We start from the raw sequence: 25,548 nt of genomic DNA on the forward strand, positions 1-25,548 counted from the left end.
ACTCCTTACCAAGATTTCTTGCTCTTTTCGGCTCAATGACTGTGATTTGTTCTGCTGCTCGCTTTAAGGCTGTTGAGTAACAGAAAATAACCATACATAAGACAACACACTTTGTCAGTAACTCCGCCAAAGTGCAGTGACAATCACGAACTGGAACAGTAACTAAATTCTACAAACTGGAAAATTTTCAAAATGCCAATATGTCTCTTAACTACTAGGCCTAAAAGTTTTAGTCGTTCACAATTTCTTGTCAGTCTATGAAGGTTTGAATGGTTCAGTAGGAAGACATGCATCATTTAGACCGAGGACACATTAAGAACAGCACATGAACACTTGCCTTGTTCCTTCTTTGCAATAAGACCCTCTGAAGCTTCGTTAATTTTCAACTCAAATCTTCTATCAAAATCAGCAAAGTCCAGCACTTCCATGACTTCTTCATCGCTTATTCCCTGCTATGTGAGTAAAAAGCAACATTTACGTGAACAATCTGCGCTGTTCTTCGGTATAGTTTCGAGAGAAGAATTCCTAGCCTCCTTAAGTTGTGTGTTGTGGCTAATTTTCTCTTTAACAAAAATTTCCTCAGTTTCTCAAGTACAGGAACTATCCACGCCAGGTACCAACCTAATCTCTAGAATGTTTAACTCAAGCATGTGACTTGAGATAACAAATCTTTGCGTTCCGTTCATTCCATCTCAGTCACAGGCAAAACTAAAAGAAATTGTATCTTGTCTTTTAATTATTGTTTTTTTGAGAACTGATTGGTTCGTTGTGCTTCTTACATTAGTTGTGGTTGGCCATATGATTCCTCGTTAATACTGAATTGGTTCAGAAAACAGTTTATAGTAAAGTAACAAAAAAAAATTCAGGCTTTGGCTTTTGGCGTACCTTAAAGAAAGCACTGGCGTCCGATTGTGATGAAATGGGAGTCCAGTTTAACATTGGAAGGCGAACTTTATTGGCAGCCACACGTCGCCTCAATGATGGACTTCCGTCTGAAATAAAGTTTGGTTTTTAGGGAAAAAGGCAAAACTTCGACACTGACAGACTTCACTATACGGTGGTCAAACAAAAACAGCAACAAATGACAACGATGTGATGTGCACAATCACATTTGTACAGTTGATTGTCGCTTGATTCCTTTCACTCTACAATTATTCACTAACCTAACTCAGGGGGAGGTGGTGGTGGGGGAATTAGCAAACCTGCAAAGAAATAAAAACATCAACATAAGTCAGAAACCAGCAGAGTAACAAATCATACTTGTCAAAGTCAGCTCCAATAAATGAACATGAAAGCACAGGTACAGAAGAACCGAAGATGAACAAGTTTAAAAGGCATTCTGACGTTTTAGCTGCACCATTAAAACAAACTCTCTAAATTTATCTTTGTTTCAACAGTCATATGGACAGACCGTAGTTGACGTAGATTGTTTTTAGATGAAATGTAACAAACGTGTCTGGACCACGGGTTTATTTGTTTGAACTGAATGGCTCTGAAAGGTTAAGCTTATTAGACGTGAGTCCATACTCTGAAATACTCAGATACACGCACAATGTTCATGTGCCACCTACCATCTAGTGCTGGTGGGGCCGGGGGAGGGGGCGGTGGCGGTGGTGGAGGGATAGGGGGTGGGGCTACTGCTGCTGCAGCCTCGGTTACACTGGTGACGAGTTCATCTGGCAATTCAGCTTGGTCTGCCTCGTGCTTCACTTGTTTCTAAGAAACAACAAAAAATTGAAAAGGCCAATCAGCAATCAACACAGATACCTTATGCGACAACAATAATCAATGTGCTGTGGACGGCTTTTACAATGTTAAACATCGTTTCATTCTGCCGACAGATAATATCCTAAAAGTAAAAGAAGTACTTGAAGAAAAGCAGACTTACCACGACATTTTCCAAAGTTGTCTGCAATTCTGTAGCACGCAGTCTATATTCTTCAGACCGCATGTCAAGCTGAATATCAGAGAGGTCAAAGAGTTAGAATTTAAAACAAATTATCCACAATGGTGTCAATACCTTCCCCAAATACAAGAAAAAAGTAGTCAATAACATTGTTAATTTCTCACCTCTGTGTTTTTACTCTTGAGTTCACTGTTCTCCTTTTGTAATTCCTGATAAGAAACAATTCAAGCACAGCATTACAAAATGTATAAAATCAGATGACTTATGTCATGTCTTATTAAATTGTTCAGTTAATACCACTTTTGCCATTGCTGTTTAATGCCCTTTTTCAAACTCACTAATAGTTCATCAAGTTTAAACAAAGGAAATCGTGACCGTGACGGTGTTTGGATGTCTGATCTTGATTAGCATAGATTTTTACGATTTAATTCGCTATTTTCTCTTTAGCTTTACTTTCGATTGAGAAGATATATCAAACACGCAAGACAGTGTTTGACCACATTTCAAAACACCTCGAAGTTCATCAAAAAACTCCGCTATGCACCGTATTTCCAACTCTCCTCTCGGTGTTTGGAAATGTGATCAATTACGGTCTTTCGTGTTTTATACATTACGTAAAACCATCATCAGCTACTGCTGTATTACCGAACAGAAAGACAAATTAGACATTCACCTACCTCCAGTTTTGTTTGTAAAAGATCAACCTATGGTGAAAAATAATCAAGTATTAATTTGTTTACAAACTATTTAAATTAATCATCTCACAATTCGACTGACAACTTGAACTTAACAGTAGAACTGAGTTTTGGACACATCTGACCATGCTTATACATCTATGCCCACTCTCCCGCATTATATGGGAGTTTTCCGGATACAGACCGAATCTCCTAGTCTCCCGTCTGGGTCACCAAATTTCCCAGATACAAAGGAGTACACTTATTTTGTTTGACAATTTCCGGGAGACATTTTGGGATATTTGATGCATTTTTGTTGTTAAATGGGGAGAGCTTTACTTTTAACGTTTTGTTTTGGTTGAGATGGTACAATTGGTTATCCTCTGGATTATGAGAATTTTTTTAAGTTGGCATCTCTGTAACACATAATACGATTGATACAGACAACTAAAGAAGAATGTTAGAGTCACTGTGCACACAAAACAGGACTCCTAATGACTGTACAGTATCACTGGAAAGAATTGATAATTAACAAAAGTAAAATCGTACCTCATCTCTGAGGTACTTGGTTCTTTCTCTGAGAGTCACAAACTCATCCATAACTCCTTGTACATGAATATAGTTGTCCTGCCATGTTTTTAGAGCCTCCCGAACAGATCCAGCCTCCATACCCTCCAGAGTCTACAAAATTGAAGCAGACCATTCCACTTAGTTTTTATCCTAGGTTTGTATCCCCAGTGAAATACCAGATCATCTTTCAGGATCATTGCAAAGACACTCAATCAGTAGGGTTCTCAAAAGGTCCTCACAATGACTATTCAGATCTTTGAAAATTGTCAACGATTGTTTGTAGACTTCGGACTAGCACAGTCTAGTACAATCATACATAACTATGTTTACATGCATAAAATATACATGTATTACCCTCTCCAAACGTTCCACATCAAATCCTGCATCTTCAATTTCTTGCTGATGGAAAACTTTCTTGTTAAATGTTGGTGTGATACCAATCAAGGAATTGAAGAAAGCCAAACAGAGTGTCTGGAAGAGATAAAAAAAATAACATGTTCATATCATCATGTCAAATGACATTAGAAGGCCATGTAGGTCAACAACACGGAAAGGAAAATAAGTCTGCTTTACCTGGAACTGTGGTGAGATGGGTCTCTTGTACATCAAGTTCACCAGTGTTTCAAATGTGCGGCCCTCTCTTGTTGTTCTTGTGTAAAACCTCACTGCATCAATAACTTTTTCATAATATTCTGACTGGATGCAGGCTTGTGTTAACATCTGGCCATGGATAGAAATAAAAAAGTTAATTTTGAGGTATGTTTGTGTAGAGAGGGGGAGTGGAGTATAGAAAGAATCAAGTAAAGTGTAAAGCTTTTGATTATTGCTTAAACATGTCAGTCTGTTAATAGTAAACATATATTTTAGTATGTAGGCATGTGGCTACGAGTCTCCAAGTAGCTTGGTCTCCCATAAATAAAAGATTCACTTTTTAAAAGTAAACTTTGCAGTAATTTAAACACAAGGAAAAAACTATTACGATTTTAAAAGTGCATTGTATCGTTGTCACAACTGTGAAAGATGAGTTAACCTTAAGTGAATAAAAGTTTTCTGGTGTCTGACATTGACAGGACAATTCTTAAGTTAAAAGCCCTCCAAATGCCTTTCTTATAAATCAAAAGCCCTGATCTGAATGCTTTCTATTTACACCCTTCTAATCAGTAATAACTTACACAAGATTCTCTTGGAACATAACAGATGGGCATAGATTAATGGCAGGTGATTGACGCAGCAAAGAATATTAGATAATACATGTAGATGACGGTCACAGTCATACCTTAACAACCAGTGCTCGTGTTTTTAAACTGTCAATTTTTAGACAGAGGATAATGGATTTGAGGCAGTCTTCCACACCCATGATTGACTGAAAACCATACTGGAAAAGGAAATGAAAAATAATTTATAATAACGTTTTCACATAACTTGGAAAAATATTTTGCTTCCTAGGTCATAGGAAAATTATGTCACATGTCTCAGCCCCTCTAATACAGGAATAGTATGCTCCTTCAAAAAATAAACACATTATTTATGTATGGGTTACTGACCAAGTGTGAGGTCAAGATGGCTGGATATTGGCCAAGTTCTTTTTTTGCATGTTTATGGACTGAGATGGAGTTGAAGTCCATAAACTCGCAAAAAAAAGAATGAGACCAATATCCAGTCATCTTAACCGAACAAACTTGGTAAATAAAGGCACGGGCAAGATAGTACCACCTTGCCCGCTCAGGCACAAGATTTGATTCATCTTGCCTGCTCACAGAGCTAGCCATATGATAAAGAGGTTTAACCACTGACTGTGATATGTGGTTCACCATAATATTTCACCATGGTTTGGTTTTGGTTTGGATTACTGAAATATAGTTTGGTACAATTCAGAAATTAAACTACTAGATTTGTATGTTGCACCTAGTAACGTGACTGTTTAAATGTTCCAAATTAAAGATTTAAAATTTATCAATGATTGATGGATTGATTTTTCAGATTAGTAGGCTTGCAACAATGTTTTCTTTTTCATGTTTTCATGATGAAAGTTAAAAAAACATACCTTGTTCCTCATTAAAACTCTTATACACATAAGACACAAATGTTCATCAACCTAAAGTCAGTGTGAAAAGATATGGTTAGAGGTTGTAAAGTATTCTTTCAATTTAGTATGGCTTCTTTTATCTATTCTGTAGTATGACTCAAGACCTAAACATTCAAAATGGCGGTCCTGTAAAAAACACACACCAAAATGAGGCGCACATAATTATTGAAGGTGGGAACCGAAACGCATACATTACATCTCTCTTCTTACAGAATGAATGGAATAAACAGTTGACACAACTAATTGCGCTTTAGAATGTTTTTCGGAATTCGTTCGTAAGTCAAGTCTCACAGGTGGCTTTACAACTCGACCGGATCGGGTGACGTATGGTTCATTGTAAGGATCCTGGGTCTGTGGGTAGGCTGTGGGTTTCTGGTTAAGCATCACTCCTGATTTGGCGTCTTCAATATTTTCGTGACCTTCCAAAGTGGTTGTGGATGTTTCTGGTTTGTCACATTGTCCCCCTCGATTTTCTTTCGCGCATAGGGATCTTGTTGTCAATAAGTGACATCTGTTCCTGCAATACTTACTTCCATTGCTGGTAGGTACTATATAAGACCTCAGGGTGCTATGTTGGCTCAGAACGGTGGCAGGCTTCCAATTTCCTGACTTTGTTTGAACATGAACTTGTTCACCACTTGCAAGGGGTTTCAGCTCTCTAGCACCCTGATTATAGTAATACCTTTGAGTGGCCTGTTTTTGCTCCATTCTCTCTCTGGCAAGATCAGGATGGACAACGCTTGGTCTGAGGTCGTTGCTTGTAGTGGAGATCTAATAGAGCACAGATTTCTGCTCATCTCCAACTTGGCCTTCTTCAGGAGCTGTTCTGCAGTGTGGACGGCCTTCTCAGCCAGACCATTTGATTGAGGGTAAGTGGGACTGCTTGTAACATGGCTGAAATCCCACTCACTGGCGAACTGCGCAAATTCCTGTGTGGAAAATTGGGGGCCGTTGTCGGACACCACTTTCTCAAGGATGCCGTGCCACGCGAAGATGGTTTTCATCTTGTTGATTACTGCAGAGCTAGTCGTGGTGGGAATCCTTTCCAATTCAAAATATCTACTGTAGTAGTCGACTACAATCAGATAATGTTCATTGTCAAGTTCAAACAAATCAGTTGTGACATTTTGCCATGGATAATCAGGTAGCTTGTGTGCAATCATTGGTTCCTTGGGGTTGGAACTCTGGTGTTCCGTGCAGGCTGGACAATTTGAGACAACATCTTCTATCTGACTGTTCATGCTGGGCCAAAACATGACCTCCTTTGCTCGATTTTTTGACTTTACCATGCCCATGTGTCCTGTGTGGATTCGCTTCAACATGTCTTTCCTGGGAATGACTATTCTTTCTCCTTTGAACACTAAGCCCTCCATCACCGAGGGCTCATCCCTGTAGTTCCAGAAGGGCTTTACTGACGGTGTGCCACTGCTTCTGTCATCTGGCCACCCCTTTTTGATGACTGCAATTAACCGTTGCATGTCAGGGTCAGATGCTGTACTAGCTTGTAGGTCTGACATCTTTTGGTCGGAGACAGGTAGGTTTGCCACAACTAGATGGACTTGAGCATCGAAAGCCTCATGTGTGTGATCAGTTTCTTTAAGGTGCAGACACGACAACATGTCAGCTACCGGAATTTCTTTACCCAGCTTGTGGCGAACAGTTAAATCATATTTCTGAAGACATAGCATCATTCTTTGCAGGCAGGCTGGGGCTGCAAAATGGGGTTTCCTCAGAATGGCCTCTAGGGGCTTGTGAACTGTAGTTCTCAAATTCATTAGCTATTCATGTGCTGATGACCCAATCAGCTTACATCAATTGGGTCAGGTGCATGTATTTTGATACCCAATGAACATACCGATCAAGACACATTCGACTAGTTCAAAAACTGATCAAAACAATGATCAAGAAACTTGAATTTTTATCTTAACCTCTGCCATTCAGCAAAAATGCTCACAGCCCACTTGTTTTCATACTTAGCTGAAGCTGGAACAGCATCATTCACCAGAACATTTTATTGAGAAGAAGTTTTAGGAACGCGAAATCATTCTGATCCGGACTCGACCTCCATCACGCAGCATAATGTTAATCTACCAAAAAACCCGCCTGCATCGCTGCATATTAAATATTCATTTCATTTACCACAAATAAGAAACAAACAATAGCCAATTGAGCATGCCTTCTTATTACCTATTCTTCGGAAATAATTCTACTAAATTTTCACACTAGTTTGAGAAGCCAGCTCAAAAACTCGTGCTTTGTTTTTCATCAGGGGCTCCAAACACCTCGAAACAATAAAAGCACTCCGCCTTCGGCGGCTTGAAGGCAGTGTCGTGTACACAATCCCATACAAACTCAGAGTCTTTCTTTAGCAGGTTTCTCTTGGGTGCAGTGGTTTCTGCCAGGTTTGGTGTTAATTTAGCCAGATAGTTGACCATTCCAAGTAGGGTCTTGAGTTCTTGTCTGTTTCTTGGTGGCTCCATCTCTTGGATAGCGGCAACTTTCTTGGGGTCTGGCTGTACTCCTTTGTCGGATAGCACATGACCAAAGTAACTCACTTGGTTGTTCCAGAAACATATTTCTCAGCGTTCCACTTGATCCCGACCTCTCTTATACGCTCAAGGACTTTCCTCAGATTGCTGTCGTGGTCTTCTTTAGATGATTTTATTCCACTTTACATGAAATGTTAAATCAGAGCCAATTTCTTATTCCTGAAATTTTGAGGTGGGGTCATACGGGTAGATCTTGAGAAAAGCGTGATTTAATGTACTAGTGCCCAGCCTCTCCTTAGGTACTTGGTCATTCATTTTGGCCATTTGTTGACGTTTAATTGTTCAAGTTTCACATAGAATGGCAAAAGACTTAAGTAAACAGTAAATAGAGAAAGGAAAAACATCTTGGAACATTTTTCAAAAGAGTTAGAAGTTGGGCTGTTATAATCCATCAAAACTGTAGTAAGCCACCTTAAATCTTACAACCTGTCATGTCTTAAGTTTGTAGAGAATTGGAAGCAACAGAGAATGGCTGTTGACGCCTATTTTCCTTGAGTAATGAAGGGCTTAATTAAGTGTGCAAGCTGGTGCATAAAATTAAAATTTGTCTTACACGATTTTGAGTTCAGCCTTAATTCATTGATATTGTTAGAGTACAAAAATAATGTAATTAAAAAAGAGTTTTCAACAAATTTAACAACTACTGTGGAATTGAATTGTGCATGCCCTTTATTTAAGCCTGCGCACCTTACAGTCACCTTATTAATATGGTCACCTCATTATTACAGCCACTTTTTTTTGTGCCAGCGAAATGCCCAACATTTTCTTATAATTTTTTAATGAGAAAACCATATTAATATGGCCACCCCATTACATACAGCCGTTACAGCCACATTCTGAAATCCCAATCTGTATAATCCTTTCTAATTTTGCCCTGTTAATTGAACCACTCAAACCAGTTATGTTCATCTTTCCATTGTTAATATTGTATGTAGTGATTACAGTTTCAATTTTTAAAAATTTTAGGCTTTCCAGGTGCTTATTTAAGAACAGTTGTTTAGTAGTGCAATTGTGATATATCTGTTAGATTCTTTTAAGATGTTACTCAATTTAGACCAGTTATGAAATTTGACCCTATCCCGTTATACAGCCACCCCGTTAAAGTGCCACTAACCCCCAAATTGTTTTTCACTAATATAAATTTCCTTTTTCCCCTGATCACCACTGCGAAAAAATTATTGTTGTAGCTATTTTTGTTAATTTTTTATGAATTTTTAAAGTTTGTAAATTTGCCCTTTTCCATGTTCACGACCAAGGAATAGCGGAGAATGGGACGAGTTGGCCTTTGACGTCACTTCGGGAATAACAATATTTTGTTTCTGAGAAGAATGTATGCAAACATGCAATAGTGTGTCAAAATTGTTGCAGAATGCAAGGAAGATATGTTGTTGGAGGCTGTAGCAATACAGGATGCGTAGAATAGAGTATTCCTCTTCATTCAATATCTCTATCTCGATGAAACTCTGCCAGAAACGAGAAAAAGACCAAAGAAGTGGGCTGTTCTGTGCGAAGCTAAAGCCGGGGAGCCATTAAGGATTTCTTTGATCTCAGGTTCGCCGCTACTGTAAAAACCTAGAGATTTTCATGGCCTGTATATTCTTCTCTATCTATAGTGGAGAGCTTGAAATTGTCAAGGTACTGCATAAGACATGAATTTGGGATAAGCTGGGAGCCATCTGACTATTTTGAGCGCAAACGATCCTCCGATGCGAGTTCCAGACGAAACTATAGGTGACGAAATTACACGGTAAGTTAAACGCATCGCGTTTTGAAATAGAGACTTGACTTGTCTAAACAAATAGTAAACTAAACCTATGTTCTACAGCGACGTGAAAAAGATTGTTGAGGCTTCAAACTGGTGAACTAGCTATGTATTTGTGGATTTTAATAAAAACACATGCACGCCGGAGGTTGCCTGTAATCTGGCTGCATTTCTCAAAGGCCATTCCGAATACGAAATTGTTTTGCTCTTGGAGTTTCGTCTTCGAGGAACGAAATACATCTAAATTACAAACTTAGAATGGATCAAGCATTTATAAATATATGAGAAAAGTGAAACAAACGATTAAGATTCGACCCTATAGCTACCAACGGAGATTGTTGTGCTGAAAGAAGAATGCGCTTGTCAGTCAACCGAAACACAAACTAATAAGTCGAGGACTCCCAGGTTATTAGCAAGCGTAAAATGGACATTTCATTCAAAATAACAGTGAAGTAGAAATGTATTCACTTAACTGAAAGTATGCTGAACCTCTTTTCAAGATCTTGTCGAAGGATTTTCCATGATTTCACTAGTACGGAATATGTAAATTTGTGTAGCTCAAGTTCATACACAGTAATGGAATGTGCATATTCTACGGTCGGGCAACAATAATGAAGCGAAAAGTTACCTCACCTTCGAATATTGTTTGCCGACATCTCTGCTTATCTCTTATGTTAAAACTATTTTCAATCATTGATCTGGAGAAGTAGGCAGGAGTGGAGTATGACTGCATCGCATTTTAACTTGTTTTTCTGGGGAAATTAATATTTGAATGTAAAAGTGTTTTGTCACTCCGAAATTTGCACGTTCCGTAAAGTCAAATTACCAACTCTCCGCATTCATTGATATCTTTATAACTCTTTAAGAGCTGTAAGCTAACTCTTCAGTCATTGTTTGTACCTTCATAACCCGAATGGACCGGCAAATTGTCGATCCCGGCCTAAACATAATTATACAACGCGGCGATCTCGACTGGCGACCTGCACTTTGAAATAGAAAAAAATATGTACTTTGCAGCCGTCCAAATCATATATATAGCTAGACTCTGAATTGTAATGCTAGATGATACAGTTCTTTCACTTAAAGTTCTTGTCCAGTTTTGATAAAATATGAATCACAAATAACCTGAAAGTGTTCTGACTGCCCTCAAAGCTAAGTCAAAAGTCTCCTAAGTGTTTTAGCCCCGTTCCCGAAGTGACGTCAATAGTAGCCCGACCCAGATCCTACTTTGCGTGGTCGTGAACATAGTTTAAACGCTTCTAGAAACGCAGGAATTTTATCAATCGAGATAATTTTTTTGCTGAAGTAATCAGGGAAACTAGTAGATTTTATTAAACGAAAAAAAATTTTGGGGCTTAGTGGCACTTTAAATAAGGTCACATATTATTGGCCTGTTGGTGACCATATTAATGGGGTTCCACTGTATATAATTCTGCTGTTCCTTAACAAATTAAGATGTAAATGGTCAGGTAGCATCACCTTTATAGCTAACACCTCACTTCACATTCTGTAGCACATACTAGTCCTACTATCATCCATCACCAATCAAGAGGCAAGCTCATTTCCAGGTTATCATAAATAACTATTGTGCTTGAATTACATTTGACAAGCAGAATACAGAACAAAATAAATATAATGTGGAGGTACTTACAAAGTCTCTGGCCAAAACATCTGGTTTTCCTTTCTTCTTTGGAACATTGTCCTCTCCAGATGAAGGTTGATTTAAGTGAAGGTACTGTAGGAATTCTATTAATGCAATGTGGCCTCTGTATGGATCATCTATAAATTCACGTAACCACCTTAAAGTAGAATGTTACAATCATTATGTTTTCATATTTAAAGAAAAATGTACAATCTTAATTCACACTCAATTTTTAACAGTCTTGAAAGGATTGACATACTGACTGAAGTACAGTGATGCAATGGACAAATGGGAAATAAGTTATATTTTCAGAGATTCGTGACACGAACTACATGTAGTTAAGTAATAAGCCCCGGGGATGCTCCCTTCTTTGGGCTTAATATACTTAGGTATGTGTGGCACCAAAGGGTATGGTTTTTTAGCCATTTTGGTCATAAATAGGGTATACATTTTGGTCATTTTGGCTTCAAATAGGGTATGTTTTTTTTGCATTCTTGTCTTGAAAGCAATTTGTTTTTTTTAGAAGAAGCTACTACATCTACATCTTCATTATGGGGGTCTTGCAAAGGGAGGCATGCTCCCATCACTGCAAGACATTGAATAAAAAAAAATAAAATAAAAAAAAGGGTGGGGGGTAAAAAACCTTTAAAATATATGATAAAATATGTACATAATTTAAAAAGATTACTAAGAAAAGTTAAGTAAGATTAAAAAATTAGAACCTAATTAAAACGTCATCATTCTAATCTAAGAGCATTCTTGAATAATTGATGTTTTTTAACATCTAAAACATCATTAGGTAAGGCATTCCATTCTCTAATAGTTCTACAATAAAATGAGTTCCTATAGCATTCTGTGTTCGGAGTTAGCTCGATGAACTTGTCTTTGTGAAAAGATCGAAGTTGACAATTACGCCTTTTGATATAGCATGGGATTTCTAATGCTGATTCACCATGAATAGTAATGTGAGGCGAGCAGATTTCCTTCTGTTTTGAAGGGAGGGCCATTCCAAATCGTTAAGTAAATTGGAAACAGTTCCAGGTGTTCGCTGCCAACAGTTCTTCACAAATCGAGCAGCTCGCCGTTGGACATCTTCTACTTGCTTTATATGCTTGTCAATCCAGAGATCCCACACCAGGCTTGCATATTCCAGATGAGGTCTCACTAGTGCTTTATAAGCTAATTCTTTAATTGATTCAAGGCAGTTGCCAAGATTTCTTTGCAGAAATCCAAGAGTTTGGTTTGCTTTGGTAACCTTACTGTCAATATGATGGCCCCAGTCTAGTTTAGAGGATAGCTGAACCCAAGATATGGATGCTGTGACACTGATTCAAGGGAGTGCCCCATTAATTTATAATCATAAATAACAGGATCACGTTTTCTGGTTATCCTCATGACAAAGCATTTACTTGGGTTAAATTACATCAGCCATTTCTGTGACCAATATTCAATAGTGGATAGATCAGATTGGAGATGTTCAGCATCATTGGTCAACTCTATAACACTGTATAAGATTGTATCATCTGCAAATAGGCGTAAAGCAGAGGAGCAGTGATCACCAATATCATTTATGTATAAAACGAACATCAATGGTCCTAAGACCGTTCCTTGAGGAACACCAGAAGATACGTGAACTGAGTGGGATCAGACACCATCAACTATAACGGACTGTTCCCTGCATGTAAGCCAGTTTGCTAGCAAATGTTTAAGATCACCATGTATGTCATATTAATCCAGTTTACGAATAAGACGTTGGTGAGGAACAACATCAAATGCTTTAGAGAAATCCATAATTATGAGATCTGTCTGCTTACCACTGTCAAGGGCCTCAAGTGGCAATTTCCTCAATTGCAGTTACGAGCTGGGTTTCACAAGAAAACTTCCGGTGGAAGCCATGTTGAGAGTTGACTAGGATATTGTTTGAGTCCAGTTGGGTCATTATATCATGAAAAATAATATTTTCCAGGATCTTGCAGGGTACAGCAGTTAATGAGATAGGACGGTAATTACTGGCAAGGTGTTTACTGCCTTTTTAGTCAGTATTTACTAAAGAAAATCTTGATAACATTCCATACTTTTTCATCATTATCAGTAAGACCATCAAAAAAAGTCCTTCACAATGCCTTCAACATCCGTCTGAACTTAAGGGAACTAATTATGAGACAGGTATGAAACAGGGTATTGATGTAGGGGTCTGAGGTCTTAAACAAGGTATAACATTTTTGGTCAGGTCATTAATATTAGTGTAGGGAATATCACAGATTTTGGTGTTACATAGAGTTAGGGTTTTGGGAAGCGGGCCACACACCCCAACCCAATTTTTCTGGGAGTACCCCACCCCCTCTCCAAAGAGTTAAGCAAAAGAATATAAGTATATTTATTATGTTAGTTTAAATTGAACAGGCCAGGGGTTTCAAATAAGGGATGGATACTTGGCAAATTGCCCTGCTGAGGCTGATTTTGTCTGCCTTGTTTGACCATTTGGAGAAATACTTTTCTTATAAAGGAGTTCAGTTCAAAATGTTTTGCCTGCCTGCAAAAACCAATTGCCTTCCTGCTTATTAATCATTTTAGTTAAAATGACCATGAGGTATGGAATACTGATCTAGGAACAATAAAAAGCCTCTTGATAATCAGCATACAGTGTAAACACCAGCATTATAAGCAGCAATCAACAACTTCGGACGCTTACATAAGTACACAATAAAGTTGACAACCATTTGGCAGTGAATGGGACCAGGGTTGTTGGGTGCTCCCTGGCAACTCTAAAGGTGGCAGCAACACACCCTGTAAATAGCTACATAATAATAGGGGTGGTAGCAACACACCCTGCAGGTGATGGATGAGCCAACAAGTGTGGCACGTGCCACACCTGGAAATAAGGGATGTCAGCCACCAAGTGTGGCACATGCCACACCCGGATAGATATAAGCGTGAGGTGGGATCAGGGTCCCACCCGGCCTGCTACATGCAAAGCTAAGTGGCAGGTGTGCACCCAACCCTGTAGTCCAGCTGTTTATTGATAATGGGCGGGGGAGGCGGGAAAAATACAGACAAATCGCAAACTAGCTACTTGCACTGGTGAGAGTCACAACAACACAAGGCGTTGTTCAGTATGAGAACAGGCAAGCAGTAATTATAAATGATAACTTGATATCGTTTATCTTGTATCCATTACACATAATAACAGAGTTTTGTTTAGGCTGCCTGCATCCCGACACATAAACTGGGATCAAGCATATAAGGCAAAGAAAAGAATAGATCACAATTATTCTTGTTGAATGTAATTGTTATTGTAGTTCCAAGGACAAAGTAATGTTTATCTCATGCACATCAAAGAGCAATGTTTGCTTATGTACATGTCTTTCATGACTTAACCACAAGTGTTGACAGTTGTTAAACCTAGTCAAACATTGAGTTGCAGTATAGCGTGACTAAAGGAATGATACACATGTGTGATATCCATGCAACGCTTTACATTGTTAACTCTATTTTACAAGTAAGATTACCATATATACATATTATATAGTAGGCATTTTAACAATCTGACTCACGTGGTATTTGGATGTGTCCGAAGGTCAACCTCCAGGGATCTTAATATCATTTCTACAGGCTCCAGACCCTTTAGCAGTTTCTTGTTTAGTGTTTTGTTGAGTGCAATATCCCTGTGAGTCTTTAACTGTTCAATATAGAAGCCTGAAGAGTACTTGGGTTGCATCAGTTCCTACAAAGACAGACACAGTTCTGTCATTAGTCGATAACAGACTCCTGGGAACTTGCATATTTTCTTTGTTAGAGTTAAGTGCTTTGCATGCTTTAATATTTTGAAAAACTCAATATAGGAGCCTGACAATCACTTGACTGGGCTGCACTGCATCAATTTTGACAACAACAGAATTCTGTCTTTAGTTGATATTGTGACCTCCAAGTTAACTTAATAAATGAATTTCCTGTATCAAGTTGACAGAGATTTTCCTTACAAGATATGATCTTTATTTTATATTGCATGGAATTATCCTACTAGTTAAAATATATTTTTTTAACCATAAGCTAGCTAATTTTTAGTGCAGAGCGCACTATTGGGATGGTTTAGGGGGCTGCTGTTTGCTAAAGCACTAGTGCCATAAGGTGTAAACTTTAATGTTTGTTTAATTAATTAATTTCAATGAATCAATCAGCCTTGCGGGAAGGGGGGTTGGGTGCGGTAGGTACCCGAGTGCATTACGCAAAACGTGTCATACTTACATTGCTTTCTTTGATCACAGGACAAAAATATATATATGGTTTTGCAAATCTCATGCTATCCTTGTGGTGCCATTCTCTCAAGAACAAAAGCAGTTTGCTCCAAACGCATGCGCAGGTTCATAAGCGTCAAAGTCGACTACATGTTAGGTGAAAGAGACATTTCATAACATATAAGACGCATGCGTTCTAGCATTGCTAGTGTGATAAACTCTGTTCTCAAGTTCAGATGTACGTTTTTTTTAATTTTTTGTAACGAGTGATATCATACTCTCGTTTTGGCTGGTATAGCAGTTACATTTCAGGTAACGTCAGTTCTCCTTTTTTAGTGCAAACAACGCCACTGTGACTGCGTATCTTCTGGAATCTTCCCTAGCTCAATTCAAGAAATGTTGTCTGCTGTTTTATAACTATTGTGTGTTTGTTAGGGTTGAAATAGAGAATGGGAACATATTGCTTCTCCTTAGCAGCTTTTTTGAAAGAGAGCTCAAATATCATATTCAGCCGAAACTTTCCCGTGTTAGTTACATGTAAAACTGGTAAATTTGTGACAAAAGAAACTTTGTTATTATTGCTGCAGACTCTGTGACACTTACTGAAATCTCCAATTAATTTCATCAGTCGATGAGGCGACCCGCTCACCGATGTGGGATATAATTTCGGTCAAGTAAAGATCTCTACCTTCAATACTTCTTGTTGAAATGCTCCTCAGTTGTATTACTTGAAAGCCTTGTGTATTTGTCTGATGTGGTTTTATTGTTCACACCAACTCGGCTGGCAACAGAATTAGAATGTACCATTCCGTGATTCGATGTGACTATTTGATAATTAGATTAGTACTTGTTTATCGGTGAAATGAAAATTTACATTTTGAATAAAACAAAATCTTCCTCTTCGACTTTTCAGCAGATATTTAACTTTTATATTCCATTTATCTCCAGCAGTAAGTTAAAAAATTACACATCTTTCTTATATTTTCATGGAAACAAAGGTATCTTGCTGCATACATTGGCAAGAAAAAATGTTTATAATTTTGAAAATCATAAAATAATATTTTTACTAAAGTTGTGAGTTCATTAATATTTCCTTTCTCTGGATCCAAATTCTTTTCAGTGCAGAGTAAACTATTTGGATGGTTTAGGGAGCTGCCATCTGTTAAAAGCAATGACGTGCAAAATTTAATGTTTGTTTAATGAATTAATTATTTTCAATTAATTAGCCTTGCCAAGGAGTGGGATGGAGTAGGTACCTGTGTACACTTCAAAAAACATCTTACACCCACATTACTTCTTTGATAACATCACAAAGCGATAAATGTACCTTGTGGTACTATATATTCTCTTTAGCACTTGTAAAAGCATTTTTTTCTGAATGCATTGCACACATTAGTTTGTGTTATTGTTGACTTATATATATTAGGTTTAGAAAAACATTACATAATGGATCACACACAAATTAAACATTGAATGCTTTTCCTAGCTTGTAGTAGAACACAACATGTAAGACGCATGTATTCTTGCATCATTAGCGTGATACACCATTCTCATCTCCGTCCAGAGCCATACAGTAACTGTTTTTTTTCCTGTGCTATGGAATACCAAACTCTTCACTTCACTTCTTCCTTTTTTAGCCCAAAGAATGCTACAGTAACTGTGATATATTGATTATGTATCTTTTGGAGTTAAGGCTAGCTCACTTAAATGTCATCTGCCATTTTCAGCTACACTATAGTGTGTTTGCCAGGGTTCAAATAAAGAGCGGAAGCGTATTTCTTTTCCTTAATTAATGGCTTTTTAATTTCTTTCTTTTAAGTGCCTCTCTGAAAGAGATAAAAAAGTGTAATTTACAAGGACAGAATCAAATATAAAGACCAAAACATCCACTTTAATCGTATGGGTAGAGTAATATGTGTAATGTTAAAATAAACTTGACAAAAACGTCTGACTATGATGTAAACAGAGTTTAATTGACAGAGATCAAGGATCAATGCATACACATTCAAATTATTAAGGAGATTCACAAGCAAAAAGATGAAAGTTGATTTGAACCACCTGCTATAAACTTATCCTGTAAACTGTATGCCATGGAACAGATGTTGGTTCAAACTGGAAAACAATTTTGAAAATAGCTAGATGCTGACATGACTAATACACCGAAGGGAACACGATAAAATAATATATAAAAAAATTATTGCTAACAAGTATTCGCAGTTATAGACTGTACCATAGAAGTTTAATAATCAGCACTTATTCTGACTAATCTTACAAAACACTGACAAATGAATGATTAAGTTCTACAGTGTTAATCTTGGACAATAGTTTTTGATGAATAAACCGTATAATAAAGACATGAACCCAATCTAGTGTGATAATTATATAACATTCCCGAGCATGAAAACTTACTAAACGACTTAATAACGATATAGAAACTATTTAAATATTTCAATATATGGCTGATAAAACAAAACTCAACTGAAATGAACAATAATAGAAAACTAAGAACTAAGCCTAAAACCAAAGAATAGATAGTCTCACTTTGTTTGCACAGGCACTGAACTTGACTTGACAGTATGGTAGAAGAGCTAAACAGAGTAGATCGAGAGAAACGAATTGGCCCAGTAACCAGCGGAAGTTGACACAGTGAAGTCCACACTAAAACTGAACTGACTGAGAAAAATCTTAATTGGATATATCTAACGAGACACGCATGCAAAACCTAGCAGTTATATGTCCATTTCTCTAATGAACATAAAGCAGCCAAGGGGCGGTACATGTACGATGTCTGCAACCACAGTAGATTATAAATAAATAATATGCCTTCTTTACAAGTGACAATTACTATCTATATCTATGCTTGGTATAGTAATTAAGCTGCTACTAATTAAAGAACTGAATTTAACATCATATTTGTGACAAAAGAAACTTCTCAAATATTGCTGCAGACTCTGTGGCACCTACTAAAATTGCCAATCAATTTACACAGTCTTTACAGGGACTCGTTCACGATCATCAATGTAGGATATAATCTTGGTCAAGTAGCACATTGCCTGAAAACCTTCACTTTACTTCTTGTGGAAATGCTTGAGTTGTATTAATCTGTATCATCGTGTACTAATTTTGAGTGGTTTCATTTTTAAAACACCAAAGGTGGCATCAGAATAAAGAATGTGCTATTCCATGACTCTATGATAAATTGAAATAAGTTCTTGTTTATCAGTCAAATGTAAATTTGTGTCTTGAATAAACAAAATTGTTGCTCTTCATTTTTTTCATCAGATATCTAAATTTCTTTCATCTCCAGCACTTTAAAGCACATCTTCCTGTGTTTTACCAGGAAACAAGGGTATCATGTTACATACCTTTGTGAGGAAAACTAAAGTATCAGGGGTGGAGTTACAGTACACTTACTGAAACCGGGGTCACCCAAACAATGAAAACCAATCAGATGGTAGAACTGAAACAATAAATCCAACATTTTCAAATCCAGCCTATTAAATATCCAGTACAAAACAATGAAATGTCTGTCTGTCAATGGATTTTCAAGCTCAAAGCATTTTAGTACTTTCACATTAGAAAATATTGTGTTACTTTACTTTAAATTTTACATTTACAAGAGTGATAAACTCATTACATTGACTATTTCCTCTGTCAACGTACGGCCACACAAAACATCATCCTTACGGTTGTTGTTTCAAATTGTAGAGTAATAGATTTTGACACCTTTATAATTTTACAAAATAAATTATTCTGCCCCTGTTGTCTGTGTGTGTTTCTATTTTTTACATAGGTTTTGGTTGTCATTAAATGTAAATGCAGCCGACCGTGAAATCCACCACTCATGCCAGGTCTCAGAAAAACTACCACATTCACTGCCTCAACAGCTGTACATTTTGAAGTTTGAGATCCCTTTCTGTGTTATGGGTGTATTGAAATACAATCTTCATCAAAAATTCTGACAAATTTTTTCCACGTCATACTATCAAAGCCTCAGCATGTAAAATCACTCAGGCAAAAACAAAAGACGGTGGACCAAAGGATCCTCCCCTAAATGGAAAAATGAAGAGATTTTGAACAAAGTATTCAGGTCACAAGTCCACATTAGTATTGACTGAGTAAAGTTTTCAATTCTCCTGTTTGAAGTTAATTTGCTTTCAGCTCCTTTCAGTAACATCAAAAATAATCCCTTTCCAATTCGTTCATTTCCAACCTGCGAGTGACACTCTTAAGCAGCTTTTCTTTTCATGTATTTTCTAAACCTGCAACAAAGGACCCTATAGAAAGTGCAGCATATAATTCTTCTTAAACCCGCAGCACGCGAAAGTACTAGTTAACAGTTTGAGCTTGGCAATTTATTAACAGACACTGTAGCCATGAAAGTATCACAACAAACAAGTTGAGATTTCATTGTTTTGTGCTGGACATTTGATTGGCTGGATTTGAAAATGTGGGAATCTAATTTCTCAGTTCTGCCATCTGATTGGTTTTCATTATCTGGGTGGCCCCAGTTTTAGTAAACACACTGTGATATTTAGGAGGGACGCTGAAGGGGCCAGGATCAGGAGTTGAAGGCAGGGGTGAGGCAGGGACCATGAAGACCATTTTAAAGTGATACAGGGTTGTTATGGCTGAATATAAAATCTGGCCAAGACAATTAGGGCTCACTGCTCCACTGCTTTGTTATTTTCAAGTAGTAAAATTCATACATTATTCATGTCATCTGGAACAATAACAAATCAACCAAAGTGAAAAAGTCAGGCTCCTCCTCTTTTGTGGTCCCTATAAGATGTACATTACACTCTGCACTATCTGAGATTGTTTCACCAGTTAGTAACTATATAATGCCATGTTGCTGTCTCAAAAATAAACCACCAAATATTTTGCAAAAAAAAAATTAAGAGTGCAATACTTTTAAATAAGAGAAGCTGATCTTAAGTTTAAAAAGCATGTAATGTGGTCTTTCTATATTATGTCTTTCCTTTTCTTGGAAGGGCAGCACAAGCAGATATCAAGTGTAAAAAAACATCAGAGTGAGGATAAATTGTGTGGAAAAAACTGACTATAAATTGTAGGGTGGCCAACATTTAAAGAGTTTGAGAGTATGGTAATTTTAGTCTTGATTGAAGAACATTAGCTCCATGCATATACTTAATTTACATGTTTCTCCAAAAAGGTACATTTGTGATCCAAAAACCCACAGGAAATTGAAAGTAACCATCTTAGAAGTAGTTATGAAAGATATAAACAATCCTCTTTCTTCTCATAAAGTTACAAATAGTCTATATTCTGTGGAACCCACTCTGGCCTAGCTATACATATATTTATACCATGCCATAGAAAATACATCCCATCAGAATACATGAAAGCTGTTGTATATTCGATGGTATTACATCCAACCTTCCCATCATGCCCTGCATGCATGTCACATTCGATAATTTATGTTAGCCATTGTATTTTCTATGGCATGTTGTAAAATAGTCACGTGGCACTCTCTGGTGGTACACCATGGAATATCTGACTTATCACTTGTATTTTCTTGGTATGTACACTCGCCTAAAGGCTGGTGTGTATACCAAGAAAGTTCAAGTGACTCATGAGTTATTCCCACAGGGTGGAGACTCCCATTTGAAAAGGTCAGGGATGCTTGTCCTCTCGCTTAGGGGTAAAAATCAAGGATTTTGGTCTCCATTAGGGTGTTCAGGACAAAATGCCAGTATTTTCTGTATCCTTAAGGACGCAGTCAAAGTTAAGAGAATAAGTTAATCATAAAACGCTCTCATTTCTGTTTTTAGGTTTAATTTCTGCCTCTCACTCAAGTCCAGTCCACTACCCCGGGCTCCTTTCCTGAACAGCGACTGGTTATCGAACCTATTCCATTTTAAATGGTATCTTTTATGGGTCAAATAAAGCTTGAGCTACACCCAGATTGGTCTCCTTTAAAGGTTTAATTCTAATTTTCTGACAAGCATCCCCAACCTTTTCATATGGGAGTCCCCCCGGCATTATTCCATAGTATAACACTCAAAAACGTCACATACTACTATATGTACATTATTAAACGAGCAGGAGAGCTGTTATGGGAGAATATTGCCCCAAGCTGTTGAAATTGTGGACTGAACAAAGCGAGGTCCATATAAAAAAGACAAAGGTCAATATTCTCCCAGTACCTGTATGGTCCCTGAAACAAGCTTGGTTAATGAGAGATTTATTACATGACAGAAAAATGTTTATTTATGTTTGACAATCTCAAAAGAAAGAAAGACAAGACAATTTAAAAGAAGAAAAGAAAAAGAATTTGCCACAGTTGAGAGTAATTCTTTTGAGAAACTGAGTAAGCCACAAAACAACAAGAAAATTGTCAAATTACAGAGATGACAAGGAACCATTTGGGACAGTGACCGGTGGTCCAATACTCAAAAAATATTGCACTAGCAATGGAGAGATCTGATTGCTCCATTATAGTTATTGCAGGCCCTCTGAACTAAGTCAGAGCATTATAAACTAAGTAAGTTTTTAATAGACAGTAGAGATGCAATATGATAGAAAAAGTATATATATGCCAACAGGTGCTTAAGAACAAATCCACTATAAGAGAGTGTGAACGCATTTCTTACTCAAACACTTTTAAAAAAGTGTATTCAATTTTATTTGATTGATTGGTGAGTATGTCATTTGTGCATGAAAATAACCTGAAGAGCAATAATTTTGTAATTGCAAGAGTAATTGGCATATTATTATCCACCAGCATGTGTTTGAATGTGCCTTAATTTTACAATCCTAGGTGCACAAATTCCGTTCCCTGAACAAAGACTATCAAAGAATGTTCACAAAATTAAGCACCACATAATTATGTAAAGGTCCAACTCGTCAAACTACAATGTAAATCGACATTGCATGCAAGGCAATACTAACATCCTCTTGTCTGTCAATACCAGAATCATCATCTGATTCGGACATGTTAAATTTGTTTCTCTAGGATGTCAGAGGCTTAAGTTTGTCTTTCCGTTTCAGCGTAAGAAGATTTGAGTAACTGATGAATTCACCGCCACTTTCATTCGCTGTAATGTGCGTGAAATCACATCTCCATTTTAAGATGTTACAACTTGCAGTAAGAGATTAAAAACAGTTCTTTCTGCTGAGACAAGATCTATCGAGATCTTGTGACTTTTTTAGTCGCAAGAATGAATTTTAATTTGTTGCCACCCGTAACGTTGGTAATTAGACTTCCTTTCAAATCAACCTCAACTTATTTATAGCAACTTCAAGCATTCATTTAGAATTGTGAAGACTTGTTTACATAACTCAGCAAAACTCTTTCTGTTGAGTAGGTTTTCTGCAGTTAAATTCCAATTCACGACGAGGTGACCGTGGGAAAAGCCAGAAATATTATCCGAGCTACGTTTCTATTGTAGTGTTATTCTCTGATTTGACAAAAGGATTAATTAAACTTTAATGCTAAAAGCACTTATCTGTCAATGTCGACTGACGTAAATGTTATGGATACGAATAAACGCTTCGTGGGTGTAAAATAATACATTCCAAAAAAGATTTAAAAACAGCCTCTCAATTTTGCACACAATCTTAAATGTAAGCTAAGCTGTTTCAAGTAAACCGGGAGTATTATAAACCTCACACATTTAATTTATTGAAGATTTAGCATTCCGGTCCACTCGCTTACGACTGATCAATATTATATTCAGGAATTACTAGAAATAGTGAAAAAATTCCATACCTTTGCTTTAATCATTTTCCATTTATGAGCTTTTGGACTTTTGGCGAGTTCCGCCTCTCTCTCTGGTGGTAGTGTCATCTTTTCCTGTGTTGCAAACAGGTAAAACTTTAAGAAAGTTGACAGAGTAATCATGACTTGTTTACTTATCGTGCGCCGCATAAATATAACCATCAAAGCTCTTGAACAATTTTGAAAATAAGTTGAATTCAGCTTACCAATAAAGTGGAAAATCTTCGCTCGATTTCCTCATCATCAGGCAATTCTTCGTCAACATCAAACTCTACGATCAAAGGTACAAAGTTGGAAGTTTGCAAAGCTGGGAAAAAGTTCGTAGGGTAAATATGAAAAGCGCCCGTGAAAGAAAATATTAGGCTGGTTTCATTGTGGTTTCACATGGCGAACAATTTAACTCCGCTCCAGTACAGTAGAAAGTTCATCTTTGTTTTGAATAAATGATTTCACTTTTACGTCCGTCACAAAAGGGAGCTAGCAAATGAAATAACAGGAATCTTTACCTGTATCATCTCCACCTGAGGAACTTTGAGACACCGATACAGCGCTGGAGGACGATCTCACTGAATCGAACATGCTGAGCCGGGATTTTCGAACTTCGCCGTTCTTCGTTTTATGACTAAGCTTAGCTTTTGCATTTCCAACTCGATCTTGCACCATGCTGTTATCTATCGGGCAAGCCGGTTCGCCACAAAAGGATCAAACTGAATACTCCAATTAGGACTACCGTATGCCGTCTGTTATGGTTTGTGTCGATTCACCTTTGGCTTCCCTGCAAGAGTAGGGTTAGTACAAAATGATGCATGGTTACGGAGCAACTTGGATTATATTGTCACACTAGAACCCTCTGAATTTTGCAACGATTGACATCAATGACTTTACCATGGGAATCACTATGTGCTTTGAGTTATTGAAATCTGCAACGCTTTTAAACTAGTCTGGTGTAAAAATCGCGTAGAAATGACAAATATTGAAATGATCTGTGACGGTGAATGTACGTCATAACCCTACCATCTCTAAAACAACTTACGATAAGATTAATGCCTTTACGACATGTGTGTTCATTTAAAGAAGAAAGACACAATGGCATTTTCGTGTAGGAAAATTACGAGAGTGTATCGTCAAATTGCAATTGAAATCTTAATTTGCGATCGAGTATTTTAAATTAAGGTTTAGTTTAATACAAGGCAATAAGGTGAAGTCGACAAGAATTCCATTTGCTTCATCGTAATTTCTACGGCATAACTAAGCCTACCTTTCCGTATTGCTTCCGTTAGTATAAAATTACCAATACTCGACATTCTTCGCACATATTTCAGATTCGAGAACTTTACCTTCATCTCCCGACTTCTCCCGACTAAATTAGGGTGCGTGACTTTCAAAACAACCAATCACAAAGCATGATTTTCCGCGAGCGCGCGAAAGAATCCTTGAAAAATAGAAATCATAAGATATACCTTTTTGAAAAAAATACTATATCTTCCCCTTACTATAAAAAAGGTCTTTTTCGAGTTTTTCGCTTTTTAATAAAAAACCGGAAGTGGCTGATCAGTTTCGCACACACATCCCAAAGAGGAAGCGAGGAAAAAGCAATCTAACCTTCTGCCGACTACCTCTCTCTTGAGTATTACTAAAGACCACTAAAAGATTTGTGGGCTACCTTGTCTACAAGTGTCTCCTTCTAGTCTTTCTTCTCGCAAAGAATTTTATTTTAACAAAGCCCTTTCATACCACTGTTTGCATGTAGACTTTAAAATCCTGTTTTATTAAAATATGTCATCCTTCCTGCTTCGCACACCGGAGAGCTTTGAGTGTCTACACGCAAGCTAATCTAGCACGACATCGATACAATAATCTGATATTTTTTTCTTTCAACACACAGACTATGCTGTACGCAAACGATCTATATTAACAACAAAATCAGAATTCACTGGCACACAAAAACAAAACTTGAGAAGTGATTGAGCGAGCTAGGAGAATGTATGTTTTGATGATTGGCACAGTAAGCAATTAACTTCAACTTACTTTCTCTGGATTATTGTCTAAGATAAGTAAAACTATTTTTAGTGAGCTGTGGAAATCCCATGAAGTTTAGGGGAACTCGAAATAGTGGACTGAAAAACGGAAATGTATCATTAGTTCGATACATGTACGCAGCTAGCTGGAGTTTCCACCACGATCTTCAAACAGAGCTTGATTTTGAGATGTCATTACTCACGCAATCGGCAAATTTAAACGATTCTGTCATCTAAAACAAAAACACATCCGCAGTCGGACCCAGCGAAGCACCTTGGGTGGTCAGACTAACAAGTACCCTGAAAGGCACTCCGGACCAGACGTTTTAATATTCGACTGTAGGTACAACATCACAAACAAC

At 37.4% G+C, this 25,548-nt stretch overlaps 1 protein-coding gene and 1 pseudogene across 3 annotated transcripts in view; both read right to left on the minus strand.

The window, feature by feature from the left end:
• Positions 1-24,637, minus strand: part of LOC110047927 (formin-like protein 3) — a 34,694-nt gene extending 10,057 nt beyond the window's left edge. The window contains exons 1-19 of one of the 3 annotated variants that reach the window (XM_020753699.2): positions 24,427-24,637; positions 23,675-23,943; positions 23,375-23,439; positions 23,160-23,243; positions 14,744-14,913; positions 11,199-11,346; positions 5,195-5,245; positions 4,427-4,525; positions 3,724-3,870; positions 3,505-3,621; positions 3,130-3,261; positions 2,584-2,610; positions 2,071-2,115; positions 1,889-1,957; positions 1,572-1,716; positions 1,164-1,202; positions 886-992; positions 338-452; positions 10-69 (exon numbers count right to left, since the gene is read on the minus strand). In XM_020753699.2, coding sequence (XP_020609358.1) covers positions 10-69; positions 338-452; positions 886-992; positions 1,164-1,202; positions 1,572-1,716; positions 1,889-1,957; positions 2,071-2,115; positions 2,584-2,610; positions 3,130-3,261; positions 3,505-3,621; positions 3,724-3,870; positions 4,427-4,525; positions 5,195-5,245; positions 11,199-11,346; positions 14,744-14,913; positions 23,160-23,243; positions 23,375-23,439; positions 23,675-23,831 — 1,777 coding nt within the window. In that variant the 5' untranslated portion in view covers positions 23,832-23,943; positions 24,427-24,637. Of the gene's footprint in view, positions 1-9; positions 70-337; positions 453-885; positions 993-1,163; positions 1,203-1,571; positions 1,717-1,888; positions 1,958-2,070; positions 2,116-2,583; positions 2,611-3,129; positions 3,262-3,504; positions 3,622-3,723; positions 3,871-4,426; positions 4,526-5,194; positions 5,246-11,198; positions 11,347-14,743; positions 14,914-23,159; positions 23,244-23,374; positions 23,440-23,674; positions 24,396-24,426 lie in introns of those variants that run through there. The other 2 variants (XM_020753691.2, XM_020753705.2) reach the window with 2 other exon arrangements.
• Positions 11,699-14,737, minus strand: LOC149112074 (uncharacterized; annotated as a pseudogene).
• Positions 24,638-25,548: the final 911 nt, after the last annotated feature.

The sequence above is a fragment of the Orbicella faveolata genome, unplaced genomic scaffold (genome assembly GCF_042242905.1).
Source record: "Orbicella faveolata isolate gen_17 unplaced genomic scaffold, um_ofav_v1 contig_2, whole genome shotgun sequence".
NCBI classification, from domain to species: domain Eukaryota; kingdom Metazoa; phylum Cnidaria; class Anthozoa; order Scleractinia; family Merulinidae; genus Orbicella; species Orbicella faveolata.